General features: G+C 45.9%; 1 protein-coding gene across 1 annotated transcript in view; it reads right to left on the bottom strand.

Annotated features, from left to right (window-relative positions):
- Positions 1-333: 333 nt before the first annotated feature.
- The window catches only part of SLC15A4 (solute carrier family 15 member 4), a 30,221-nt gene continuing 16,553 nt past the window's right edge, over positions 334-14,001 (bottom strand). Inside the window, exons 5-8 of the mRNA XM_073676142.1 lie at positions 12,515-12,683; positions 11,858-12,013; positions 9,519-9,677; positions 334-2,724 (exon numbers count right to left, since the gene is read on the bottom strand). Of these exons, the coding sequence (XP_073532243.1) occupies positions 2,591-2,724; positions 9,519-9,677; positions 11,858-12,013; positions 12,515-12,683 (618 nt within the window). The 3' untranslated portion in view covers positions 334-2,590. The remainder of the gene's footprint in view (positions 2,725-9,518; positions 9,678-11,857; positions 12,014-12,514; positions 12,684-14,001) is intronic.

Genomic DNA, 14,001 nt, shown 5'->3' with positions numbered 1-14,001 from the left:
GTCACACAGCAAAAAAGCCAAGTTGTTCCACCTGTCAGATTTAGGTCGCCGTGTCCTGCAAGTTGCAACACGACCACAGGCACTCTGCATTATGCCGTGATGTAGAATCGACATACGGGTGGTGCTGCCAAAGTCTGCGGTGTCTCAGCCAATATCGCTGCGTAGCCCCAGCCTTGTACAGAAACATTTCATTAGTTAAGGTTTCTTGCAGTGACTGCGATGACAAGACTAAACATGGATTGTACCCAGCTCAGTAGGGACTGTGCATTTACTCAACCGTCAGGCAGCTTTCAGCCCCTAATCCATCACCGCTGCTGTCCCGCCCTTTATATAAAAGGCACAATTGTACAACTATTAACTGTATAACACGCCAGATTTAATAGAGACGTTCTATCATTCATGCTGTATTTGCACCACTGACCTGCTAGGCATAGGGCTGGTGCCAATCCCATTAATAGGATGAAGCAAGGCATCCCAGGCGTGCGCACACTTAAGGGATACTGCCATCTACAAGGGCCCATCCCAATATGTAGTAGGTGTAATATTAGCAAATACCTCCAATTAGAAAGTTAGTATAGTTCTCTATGTCACTTATTCCCTGTACAGGGCATTGCAGTAGCTTAGGCATCCATGGCTACGATCACTAACAACTAACTGTCATTATAGGAGTGGTGGTAATCATGGACACCTAAACTACTGCAATGCCCTGCACATGGGGTAAGTGACATAGTGAATCAGAAGAACTATACTACATTCTAATTGTAGGCATTTGCTATTATACCCACTACATATTGTGATAAGTTAAAGGGGTATTCCCATCTCCTATTTTAACTGGACAATACCTTCTCACACATCAATGGAATAGGTGATAACTTGCAGATTGTGAGGGTCCCACACATTGGCAGACTGGGGGAATTTTAATCCCCGTTATAAAGTGGCATTGCAGGTGGACACTCCACTGCAGAGCCATTCATTCCACATAGGATGTGAGAAAGCCAAGCACAACACTTGGTAGCCCCGTAGGGAATGAATGGTGCAGTGGTCGAGCATGTGCACCACCGCCCTATTCTAGAGAGTATGGAAGTGCCACACTGACCACTGACTACTGGGATCTACACTCAGACCCCCACTGATCAACAAATCACCTATCCCATGAACAATTGATAGAAGGGTTGTCCAGTGAAAACAAGTTAAGGCCAAAGCAAGTACCCTTTATCTGCGAAATTTGAAAGAACAATTAAACGGAATTACAAGTAGTTGGCAAAAGCGAAGAGTACCAAGGAGGCCAAGGTAAGTACACCATGGCTTCATTGTGAATGCCAGGGAGACCCAGCTTCAGGGTGGTACATGAATGAGACCAGTAACTAGTAAAGATCATCCAAGAACCTGATGCTTCAGCTCAAAAGAGCAGAATAATGCAGTGGGGATGTCTGAGGAGTGTGAACCCGTCTGAAGCTGAGGAGGCTCCTTAGTGGTGTTCTGAATAGTTTTACTCCATGTGAGATAGCGGATCAGGGCTTATGGTGATATTTGGCATAATTTATAGTCATTTCTGTATCAATTGATTCCTCAGAATGTAGCTTTTTTTCATTTTTTGGGGTATCTAAATCAAAGATGCATAGAAGCTACATGTGAGATGTGACAAGAGATCACAAGGCAGATTATAGAGGGTCTGCCGCTTATGCAGAACCAGCACCAGTCTTGTTCATGGCAGTGTATTGGATTGCAATTTAGTCAAAATGTCATTTTTTTATTTTTAGAAAAACAGACTTTATACTTTATTCTAACCATGGACAGCCCCTTAAAGGCTAGTTTTAAAACCCATCTTATATGAACCGATAAATACCTAACACTTAAGTCTTCCCCACAGCAGGTAAACCTTGCCCAATACCACAATTGTATGGAGCGGTGGGTGCAGAATATGGGGATCTGACACCAATTTTAGGGAGAAGTTCCAAGAATAAATAGAGGAAGACACCTATATACACCAACATCTCAACCTTACTGTGTCCAGTATTGTGGCCCAGCCTCATTCCAGTAAGCAAACCTTAGCTGCAATACCACACACAACCCATGGCCCAGAGTGGCACCATTTATGGAAGAGTGTAAACCAGTTTTCTAGTCTTATTCGACTCTTAACCATAAAGACCATCACCAAGTTACAAGTATAAGAACATAATAAAAAGGGAGCTTCACCTGAAAGGAGGTGATCATAATGTGCACATCAATACACCCAATGTGGTTAGTATTAGATCAACATCACCATTTAACTTTTCCATTACGCTATGAGACATCAGGTCCATGAGTAGGCCACTAAAAGCATCAAACTAGGCATGTAAATGTCAATGCAACTCAGCTGTCAATCCAATGACCGTACAGCTACCTGCAGGAGTACCAACATTCAGTGCATCATTGAGGCCAAGATCAGACCTGCAGAATACGAGTAGTGCAAAGTAAGCAGACTTGTCAAAAGAGCACTTGAAGTTGTGTACATTGCAGATGGGCATCACGTTAGGATAGATTTGTGGGCACTGGTTACAGCGGAGCCGTCCATACTACAAGCGTCCCACTACAGCTCCAAGTATTCCTGCTAGAGTTTTCCACTCGCTTTAGTCTGTTGCCGCTCATATTTCACAGAAATTATAAGAAAAATCAGGAGGGTTACAGCCTGGATGGCAGCCAGGAGGAAGAAATAATAGTTCAAATGACAGTCATTGATGTTCCCTGCAGAAAAAAAAAAAAATGATAAATTAGATTTTATCATGGGTGTGTATATAAGGGCAAAACACAATGTCAATCAGGTAACCTTACACAGTCGATATGAAGTTCTACCAGGCTTACTTACCCATTTTCTGCCTTAAAAGGAGCCCATCAGTTGATTCATGCGGCCGAAGTCACAGGCAGTATCAGAGCCTGACTGCACTATTGCTGCCTGGTATGTCTCACTGATACGCTCTGGCATTACAGATAAAATGCCTAGAAGATCCGGTGCGGAACCATAGCTGGAGACCACACTAGTCCGGCAGTGCTCCAGCTCCGCTTTAGGTAATGGACAGGCACGTCCCAAGTGGGTGGAGACACGTCAGTCACATGGAGAGGACACTAGTCCAGCACTGCCCCTGGCTTTTCCCAAAGACACACACACACACACACACAGCGGCACTAGAAACCGGACGGAGGCAGAGTCTGAGTAGTCTTGCTACTGGTGCCCCTAACTGGATCTTTTACCTATATTTTCACTGAGCTGCCAGAGCATTTCAGGGGAAAAAAAAAAAAAAAAAAGTGTACCTGGCTGTAATCATGGAGGTTCCCTTTATACTTAAAGTGGCAAAACCTTACAGGTAGCGAAAGATCCTAGTTACTTACTGGTAACGGAATTTTACAGAGCCCATGACAGCACCACCTGAGAGAGGGTATCCACCCACCTAGGACAGGAACCTACTGAATAAAGAGGCAGTACCCCTCTCCCACATCAGTTTTTGTTTGAGCATGAGAGGCCTCCAAAAATAGGTTAGTACATAACCACCTAAACATTTCTTAATAAAAACACCCTAAGAAGTGCACACCATAAGTGATAAAGGGGAGGGAATTAATAGGGTGCTGTCATGGGCTCTGTAAAATCCAGTTACCGGAAAGTAACTAGGATCTTTTCCCCTTCTCCCATGACAGCACCACCTGAGAGATTTAGAGAGATCAGACACCAGAGGGAGGGATCACCACTTGCAACACCTTCCTCCCAAAGGACAGATCAGTAGAAGAGGAAAGGTTAAACGGTAATGCTTGTAAAATGTAGCGGGGGATGACCAAGTTGCCACCTTATGTGTCGATGGGCACATCCGCCTTCTCAGCCCAGGAAGCAGCTACAGCTCTGGTGAAGTGGGCCTTCAGGTTCTCTGGAACTGGCAGATTGCTAAAAGAGTACGCTAAGCCAATGGTGTCCCTGACCCACCTAGCTATGGTCCCCCTAGTAACCTTAAGCCCTTTCCTAACCCCCTGAAATGAGATGAATAAGGAATCACTTTTCCTCCAGGCCTTTGTCACCTCCAAATACTGGACTAATACTCTCTTAACATCTAAGGTGTGAAGCTTTTGTGCCCCAGAATCTCTAGGGTCAGGATAGAAGGAAGGGAGAGTAAATTACTTGTGTCCTATGGAATTTGGAGGCTACTTTTGGAAGATAGGTGTGTATGGATAGAGTAATCTTAAGACTGGACCCGGCCTGAGTGAACGGATGGTTAACTGACAGCGCGTGCAGATCACTAACCCTACGTGCTGACGTTACAGCTACCAGCATGGCTGTTTTAAGGTGAGAATTTTCTCCGAAACTTCCTCTAAGGGCTCAAAGGGAGGCTTGGTTAGCGCTTCTAGAACCAGATTAAGGTCCCAAGGAGGCATCCTTGGATTAGGAATGGGTCTAGATCTACTGCAAGCTTTAATGAATCTGATGATCCACCTATTCGCCGCTAAGTCGCAATTATATAGTGCCCCCAGAGCTGATACTTGTACCTTAATGGTACTGGTGGCTAACCCCATGCTTAAGACTTTCTGAAGGAATTCCAGGATGGCCCCAATAGGAACCCTCCCTTTGGCAGACTGACCCGAGGTAAGACAGAAATTTAGCCCGGGTTCTGCCATAGATCCTAGTCATCACTGGCTTCCTACTTGCCAGTAGAGTAGTAACTAGACCTGGAGAAAACCCCTCCTGCGTTAGTAGTGAACTTTCAAAATCCAGGCCGTCAAATGCAGGCTCGATCTTTGGGGATGGAAGACTGGGCCCTGCCTGAGGAGATCAGGGGTGTCCGGAAGAACCCATGGATCCGCTTGGGACATTCTCCTCATCCAAGTGAACCATGGTCTCTTGGGCCAAAAAGGGGCGATCAATATAGCCCTCGCCTCTTCTTCTCAGATCTTCCTTAGGATAGTAGGGATCAGCATTAGAGGGGGAAAGGTATAGGCCAGGGTAAAGTCCCAAGGAATTTGCAGCGCATCCACCGCAAACGGCTTCTCCTTTTGATTCAGGGAGCAAAAGATTTTGGTTTTCCGATTGTGTTTGTTTGCAAACAGATCTATCTGAGGTTGTCCCCATCGGCCAACAATCTGCTGGAATACCACTGGATTCAATTCCCATTCTCCTTGTTTCAAGATGTGTCGACTTAGAAAGTCGGCTTTTAAGTTCTCCTCTCCTCTTATATGTAGCGCCGAGAGCATGAATAGATGACGCTCCGCAAAATGAAGGATCTGATCCGCTACTAACATCAGAGGAAGGGATCTTGTACCCCCCTGATTGATGTAGGCAACTGTCGTTCGGTTGTCCGACATTATCCAGATGTGTTGACCCTGAAGAAGAGAACTGAACTCTAATAGCGCATTTCTGACTGCCAACAGCTCCCTCATGTTGGAGGAGAGACCTGTTTCGCTGTCCGACCAGAGGCATTGTATTGAATGATCTCTCAGGTGAGCTACCCAGCCTTCTGCATTTGAGTCTGTCGTAATTGTATCAGACACCTGGAAAGACCAAGAAACCCCCAGAGATAGATTTACCGGATCCATCCACCAGTCCAGCGAGTGAATTACTAAACTTGAAAGGGATATTCTTCCATCCAGGCGACCCCCGAGCCGTTTGTCTGCTGTCAGGATCTCCTGCTGAAGTCTGGAATGGAACTGGGCCCACTGAACTGCTGGGATACAAGATGTCATCGTACCCAATAGAGACATTGCATTTCCCAAGGTCATGGATGATTGTTGATTACACGTGATATGAGGGAACTGATCTTCAGTTTCTTGTCCTCTGGCAGAAGACAAATCTGGTTTTCCAAGTCCAAAATGAGACCCAGGAATGATTGAACCTTTTTTGGTTCTAGTCTCGATTTTTCTAAATTTAACATCCAACCCAGGCCATTTAGACTGGCCATGACTTCCACCAGAGCCAGTGCGCAGAGTTGTTTTGATCTGCCCAACACTAAAAAAATCGTCCAGTTAAGGGATGACTAGGATATCTTTCTCCCTTAGATGCACTGTGACTTCCAGGATAACCTTTGTGAAAACCCTTGGAGCCATGGAGATGCCAAAGGGAAGAGCTGCAAACTGAAAATACCTTATGTGCTTGCTGAACAGTACAGCTACCCTCAGAAACGGTTGGTGTGCAGGAAAGATTGGGACATTGTAGTAAGCGTCCTTCAAGTTGAGGACGCACATAACATTCTGGAAACATTTTTTATGGCCGATTTTATTGATTCCATCTTGAATGGCCTGTAAATCAAATGGTCGTTCAGCTTCTTCAAGTTGACAGTGGTTCTGAAGGGGCCATCCGGAAGAGAGTTGAGTAAAACCCTCTCCTTTGCTCGGGTTCTGGCGTTTCCGCTAGAACCCCCTTTACAACCAGAGCAAGTACTTCCTGCTGCAGGGCCATCTGCTCCCTTAGGCCTCTGGGGGCTGAAATCCTGACGGTGTCTCTGGAAATGTTTTTGAACTCCAACTTCAGCCCCCTCCTGATTATCCCTAAAATCCAAGCACTGGACGAGATTTTTTCCCAGGCAGGAAGGAAGTGAGACAACCTTCCTCCTACCTGGGGAGGTCCGTCACTTAAGGGCTTTCTTATTCTCGGAGGATGGACCCCCAAACATGAAGCCTCTGTTATTCGGCTTCCTGTCTCTCCAACCACTTTGGTCTCTGGGAAACTTGCTCCGATTATATTTCCTCTTCCGAAAGGAGCTCTCATATATGGGGAACAGGTACAGTAGGAAACCCATGTTTCTTGTCCACGGCCTTATCCAGGATGTCATCTAAGGCCTTCCCGAAAAGAAAGTCCCCTTCGCAAGGGATTGTGAAGAGTTTAGATTTTGACTGCACATCCCCTGGCCAGCTCTTGAGCCATAATGCCCTACGGGCTGCATTAGAAAGATTTGCTGACCTGGCAGCCATCCTAACTGAATCTGCCGATGCATCAGCAAAGAATGCAAAAGAGGAAGACCCGATAGAATTTTCTCTCGAGACATTCCCTTTGATCTGGTCCTCTAACAGCTGAAGCCAGATCATAGACCTGGCGGTGCAGGTGGCTGCCACTGCCAGTTTCAGAGCCCCTGCTGAGGACTCCCAGGCCTGATTTAGAAGAGACTCCGCCTTTTTATCAAGTGGATCTTTTAGGATCCCCAAATCCTCAAAGGGCAGTGTGGATCTTTAAGGACTTCACGATGGCCACATCAATTTTAGGGGTTTTGTCCCACTTAACTGCATCCTCCTCTTCAAAAGGGTATTGCCGCTTGGAAGAAGGCAGTTAGCATTTCCTCTCTGTTTTTTTCCACTCCCTATCTATAAGAGTCTTGATCCTCTCATTAACTGGGAATGTGAGAGTCTCCTCTTCTGATCTAAGCCCCCGAACATTACGTCCTGAACTGTTCTGGGAGCTTTGGCATCGGCAATACCCATAGTCACTAATAGCCTTGACCAATTTTTCAGTATTGTCCACCAAAAAACATGGCCTACCCCCTCCATCATCATCATCCGAAGACTCTGATGAAGACGATGGAGAGGTCAGAGGGGGGGGGAAGGATATTCCCTCGTGAAACAGGACTCTGATTCCTCAGAGTACGAGGAAACCAGTTTCTGCTTCCTCCTCTTGAGAGGTCAAGTTCTTTAAGGAATACCTGACCTCCGTCTGGATTAAGGTTTTTAAATCCATAGAAAAACTAGGGGACTCCTCTGCTATAGTTTTCTGGATACAATCAGAGCAAGGGTTCTTAGCTTAGGAGCTGGGAAGGCTAACTTTACATAATGCACACTCTTTATTCTTATTCTTGGAACTATTCTTTTTTGGTTCCTAAACCAGAAAGAAATGAAAGGAGAGAAAAGAGAAAACAAAGAGCAGAGCACATTACTAAAGTGAACTTTCACGAAGCTCACTCCCCACACTGCCGTTCAGACTAGGGTACCGTAGGCGGTGGTTGCCGTTCACATGAATGCTCCATCTGGCAGAGGTGGATTCACGAGATTTCTTCTGACCGGTTCTGCCGGCACTCATACGACCCCCACTGCTGTGGCTCTGATGGGAAGACTCCCGTTGCTCCGGTTGTCTCACATTTTGCTTAAGCTGTTTACGCTGCTTAGGCGCCTGCTGCTGTTCCTACTGTGGCAGTGACAGATGCTGCCCAGGTGACTGCGGCTCCTCACTCATGATGGGGATGCAGACACCGCCATCTTGACTGCTTCCCATCCTTTTAAAGCATAAGGGGGCTCCACCTCCTTTGGGACCCTCCCCTTCCGGCAGCAGTGTGCTCTCTCTTTCTGTCATTTAATTTTATCTTATACTTTTTTTTTTTTTTTTTTTGTGCAACATGCCAGCTGGCGCGCTACGCTGCAGGATCCCTCCTGTGCGTGCGCAGACCCAGAGGCTCCCGGCACGCTTGCAAACGGGGATGTCCCTGGAAATCGCACCCCGCGCAAGCGCAGACCCGGGCTTCCGGTGCACTTGCGCTAGGGCGCGACACGACCCTGCGCAGCCCGGAAGGCCTGCCTGCCGGCGCGCCCAGCCACGGCCACAGTGCTTGCGCAGACCCGGCCGCAGGACCCAGCACACGCGGGAGAGGACCCCGGAAGGCGCCCCCTCCCCCCCCTGCAGACCCGGGTACCAGCAAGATGGGGCTGGGAACAAAGGACCCATCTGCTGCTTCTTCAAGGCTTCCAGGCTGCATCGATCCCGGAATCCAACTCCAGATCCCACGAACAGATAGGCGAGGCACCACCTAGAGAGGCTCCCATCAAGGACAGGAACCAAAACGGATGCGGAAGAGAGGTACCGCCTTTTTATTCAGTAGGTTCCTGTCCTTGGTGGGTGGATACCCTCTCAGGTGGTGCAGTCATGGGAGAAGGGGGAAAAACCTAGAAGCAAGACTAGGCCACTAATTTCAGCCTGCGATATTAAAGGGAACCCATGACCAGGTTATTACTTACCCAACTGAGGGCAGCATATAGTGGGGACTTCAGCAAAGTGATAAACTTACTGGGCTCTTTGCTGTAATTTTGACATCACCGTTTTAGCTCCTGCTCCTCTCCATGAGTTCTGTATAACCCTGACTGAACCAATGACTGGCAGCTATATATCTGCACAGCGTGGGTAGGAAACTGGCAATCTGTGGTAGGGGCAGGCCCATGTATAGCTCAAGAATATTGAGGCTACATAGCAGGAGCTCAGATGTGAGCTACAGCAGAAAATGCAGTGTGCCATCAAACTACAGCAAACAGCCCAGCAGTGACCCTATACGATGGAGCAGCAAAAACTGGTGACCAATTCCCTTTAGATTGCAAGAATTGACAGGCTTCACTTGGGAAAATATGTGTCATGGCATTTTAAAGTCATGGATAAAGCAACTCAGACTGGTACGTGATGTAAACTTTACATTTACAGTAGTATCCAAACTGAGAATTCATAAATGGTCAAAGTATACACAGATCCACTGAAAGGAGAGTTGCATAGCGCCACCCCACCACTATGCATACAAGTGAGCCAATGGTTAGGGACTAACCTAGGTCGGTATGACTGCTCATCCATCCAATTGAACGCAACGAGACCAAGGCAAGAAGCCCAGAACCTACAAATGATCCGATACCAGAAAAGAAAAAGAAGAGTCCCATTATGGCGCTCTGCATGGTTTTAGGTGCCGCTGAGTAAGCAAACTCCAGACCTGATGAGAAAGAAACAGAACATTAATAGATAATAGCAGATTTAGCTGGACACATGCAAGATAATCACATTACTATGCAAGCCCCATTAAAAAGGGTCCAGTAAACATTAGACAGTACTGCAAGTTCTGCAGCTAAAGTAATTTGTAAATGTAGAAATATGAACAGAAGACACTGTTTCAGAGGTCCATTCCCTGAAAGGCTAGAAAAACAGCTGCACCAAAATATTAGGTGTGAATCAGGCCCAATTTTGGTTAATAGAGAATGACCACATACAGTCACTTGCATGTTGGGGCAAGGATAATGTTACCCATTATAGGCAACTCTGGGACTCAGAGGACCTGAACTTAATTATTTAATAATGCCTCAAACAAAAATGAACAATTAAAGGCAATTGGCATCCATTTATTATAGATAAATGCTGGGCACAGCAGTTGTAGGCATTGTATCTCGGTTACTAAAAGGGGTTCTGATTTCCATGAGCAGAAAGCAATATGGGCAAGCATTTCAACTTAGTTCATCTCCATGGGGAAGAAACAATACTACACACTTATTCTGGCATTTGTTGTTGTTAAAGAAATTAAACCACTGGAATACTACTACACAATATGGACTGATGTAGAATTGTCAGGTGATCGATATTGTACCCAAGGGCAGTCTACCAAGTGTTCAAGACATTTAGACTATAACTATAACTAGCAGTGACCACTTACTGTATGTGAATAAACTATAATGGACACCAACCTGTATGATTATGTATAATATATACACTAATTTAGATTACATACAGCACTGTGCAAACTTTTTGGACAGGTGTGGAAGCAGCGCTACAAATGAAAAAAAAAAAAAAAATAGAAGTATTAATCGAGACATATATAGATATACATCTCACACACAAAGTATTTGGTGTGGTCTCGCTTTGCCTTCAGAACCGCATCAATTCTTCACTTCTGGCACAGTGATTGAAGTACTCAGCAGGGAGGTTCTCTAAACATCTTGGATAACTAACCACAGATCTTCTGTGGATGTAGCCTTTGCAAATCCTTCAATCTCCTAGACTTGGGCTCTTTAGTATTAGTGTCACTTCCAAGACCCCTTGTTTTCACCTCACAGGTCGTACACCATGGAGAGACTGCACACCGCAACACGCAGCAACAAGGCTTCTCCCAGGCAAAGATTAATGCTTTGATGCCATTTTGAAAGCCGGGGTGGTCACACCAAAGAGCAAAATTGATGAGATTCCCAATTGATAAACTTATCTTTTTGAAAGCATTTTTAGATTTTTCATCCACACCTGCCTAAAACTTTAGCACAGTACTGTATATATCACACAGCTGCACATTTGGACATGGATTATGAAAAAGGGGATGTTCTCACTCCGGGTAAATAAATTGAAAACTTTTGGTGTAATTCGCAGCATTTGATTTCTACAGGGCTGGGCATCTGGTTTCACTTCCCTGTGCACAGAGGAATAAAGGCTTCACTGATCACACGTCACTGTACGAGTCTGAGCAGTCAGACGTGATCTGTATTAAGCCGCGCAGGCTTGAGTTTCTGTATTTATGTCAGCAATGTGGTGTATGAAGCACTGCAGTACCGCTCACATCCTGCAGGCGGCAGCACAGCACAAGGTCTGCATTACACCTACAAAAACCTCAACCTTAACTCCTACTTATAAGGCATAAAGTAAATGTAACAATACACTGCCAAACTGCAATAACCAAGGAGTCTTAAGGGGCACGTATGCCCAACATAGCTCATCTGACCAACAGCTACTCCACTCAACTCGTATGTACACCTCAGTTATAGCAGGTTTAATAGGCATCAGTATACCGTAGACCTGGAGGCCATGGTGAGATGTGTCCTCTGTCAAACTCAAGTGCCAAAGTCAGCACTAGCATTTAAGGAGTTAATCTGTGGGTAACCCGAGCCCTCACTAGCCACTGAAATTTCAGCAGGAGCCTGGCCATGTATAATCAGCCAAGATCCAGCAATTGCCCACACGGGTCCACATGTACGACCCATGAGAGAGACCTCATGGAGCACTTACTGACAAGTGATCATGACTGACATACAAGTCACACAAGTTAAGGAGACTAATGAATGTGAGGAACTATGGAAATAAAGTCCAGGTAGTGAGTAGACGTCTCATCACATACCTTCAGCTAAGAACACGACTTACCGGCTATACTGGCAAAGATTTCACTGACGCCAATGAGCAGATACTGCGGCAGCTGCCACCATACGGGGAGATCAGCGGCAAAGTAAGTGACATTGTTAATTATCTGGGTGTGTTTATGATCTTTGACAATAGTCAATCTTTTACTTTCCAAAATACCTGGATATGAGAAAGAAGAGCACAATTATACAAGGTCCTGAAAGTTCATTTTAGTTAGCGACTAGGGCCATCCTCATCTGGGTGTTTGAGGTAGAGGACAGGGGGACAGAGAGGAGACAGACCACTAGTCTGCACAGAGGCACCATTACACCATGGAAGTCTCCCGGGGAAACTTCCTTTTCAATCACAACAAATAGAGAAATAAAAAAAAAAAAAAGATTTAGATATCTGTCTATCAATGAAAGCCAATGGCCATACACCACTTCAGTCACATTCAGACAAGTCTTTGGTGACTTCAAGTCTAGAGACGGAAGAAACCGGTATTTTACGTTGTAAGAGGTGAAGCCAAAGGCCCCTGAACAGCAGGTTTATATTTCTCTACTGTGTGAAAGCCTACAAATAGTTTTCTACATATGGACCAACATATGCCTGCATTGGGGGGAGATCAGGGGCAGATGTAGAAGCACATCAGCTTATCACACCGTCTCCACGATCACTTACCTGCTGCTAGAACAGAGCAAGTTACAAAGAACATGCCAACTGCAATCCTCTTTAGCGATGAGGGTAATAAGCCCCTTCTTTTCAGGACTGGGTCCACCACCTTGTCCTTCAGTGGTATCAGGATCAAAATGAGCACAGCATCAAACATGGTGAGCCAGGCAGCTGGGAACTGAGATACAAAGGGTCGTGAAGGATGAGAAGTCCAGGATGTGAACAAAAGATGGGCAGCGAAAGTCAAGACTGTCCATCACGAACGGCCCACTAGACTCCCAAGCACAGAAATACGGGACTTGTATTAAAAAGACACAAGTCATACTAAATCTGCTCCGCTCCTCCTGCTTTATAACATGCCACGTGTAGATAGAACCTGTAGCCATCGCACCACCTACACAAAGTAATAAAGGGCCTAAGATTAGTAGAAGATGCCCCTTCCTTCTGTCAGGGGCAGTGATTTAGACCCCGTAGCCCAGGGTTCCCCAACTCCAGTCCTCAAGGCCCACCAACAGGTCATGTTTTCAGGATTTCCTTAGTATTACACAGGTGATAATTGCATCACCTGCACAGGCAATAATTCCATCACCTGTGCAATACTAAGGAAATCCTGAAAACATGACCTGTTGGTGGGCCTTGAGGACTGGAGTTGGGGAACCCTGCCGTAGCCTACGTCTTGCCCAGCTTACAGAGGTATTCCAATTTCGTATGGTGGCATCCACATCCACCACTGATTTATGTAATATCCTGACTATGGGACACCAGATCAGGTCTATGCATCACGTCATCAGGATCCCTTCAGTGCAGCTCTGGTTTTAGTTCTGTATTTTCTCACCACAGAAGATAGTGAGGAAACAAAATCCATCTATGTCCCCTCCCCCCATATTCATTCACACCATGGCCTTCTGGTGGGACAGGCAGGAGAGAGGGCCCGGTTGTAATGACTGGTCACATTCTAGAATCCTGCAGAAGTGAAGAGACTAACCAAAGAAGACATTTCATAACGAGCAACAAAATATTCATGATGGTGCCAGACATTTGTGCCATCACTAGGATCTCATTGTGTATACAGGAGCAGGACCGCAGCACAAACCATTAGTCACCCCCACCCCATTGTTTATTATGGGTGTCATTGGGGTAGGACCTCATAGAACAAACTGATGACCTACCAAAAAAATGGCCACATCAGATAGGGGCTGGTGGAATGTGAAAGTGTTCTGTATACAGAGGAGAACAAGCTGCTGCCATTTAGGAGACCTCAGACAGATGACGATCAGCCAAGCCTACTGAATTTGGAGGATAACTTTACCCATGTATATGGGGATCCTCAAAGGGTTTGTCTGGTGCCCCTTAATACTGCAGTGGTGGTACACCATCGGCAGCCATCATTCACTAGATAAGATCATGTGGACGGTACTCCCAACAGGACGGGAGCAGCACCAGATCAGGTTAAGATCTTAATATTGTTAATTTCCAATGATGCCGACTATCCAGCC

The sequence above is a fragment of the Phyllobates terribilis genome, unplaced genomic scaffold (genome assembly GCF_046119375.1).
Source record: "Phyllobates terribilis strain yellow unplaced genomic scaffold, ASM4611937v1 Scaffold_1__5_contigs__length_1240528914, whole genome shotgun sequence".
In the NCBI taxonomy this organism is placed as follows: Eukaryota; Metazoa; Chordata; class Amphibia; order Anura; family Dendrobatidae; genus Phyllobates; species Phyllobates terribilis.
The sequence above is the reverse complement of the archived record's forward strand: the minus strand, read 5'-3'. Positions and strand labels throughout refer to the sequence as shown.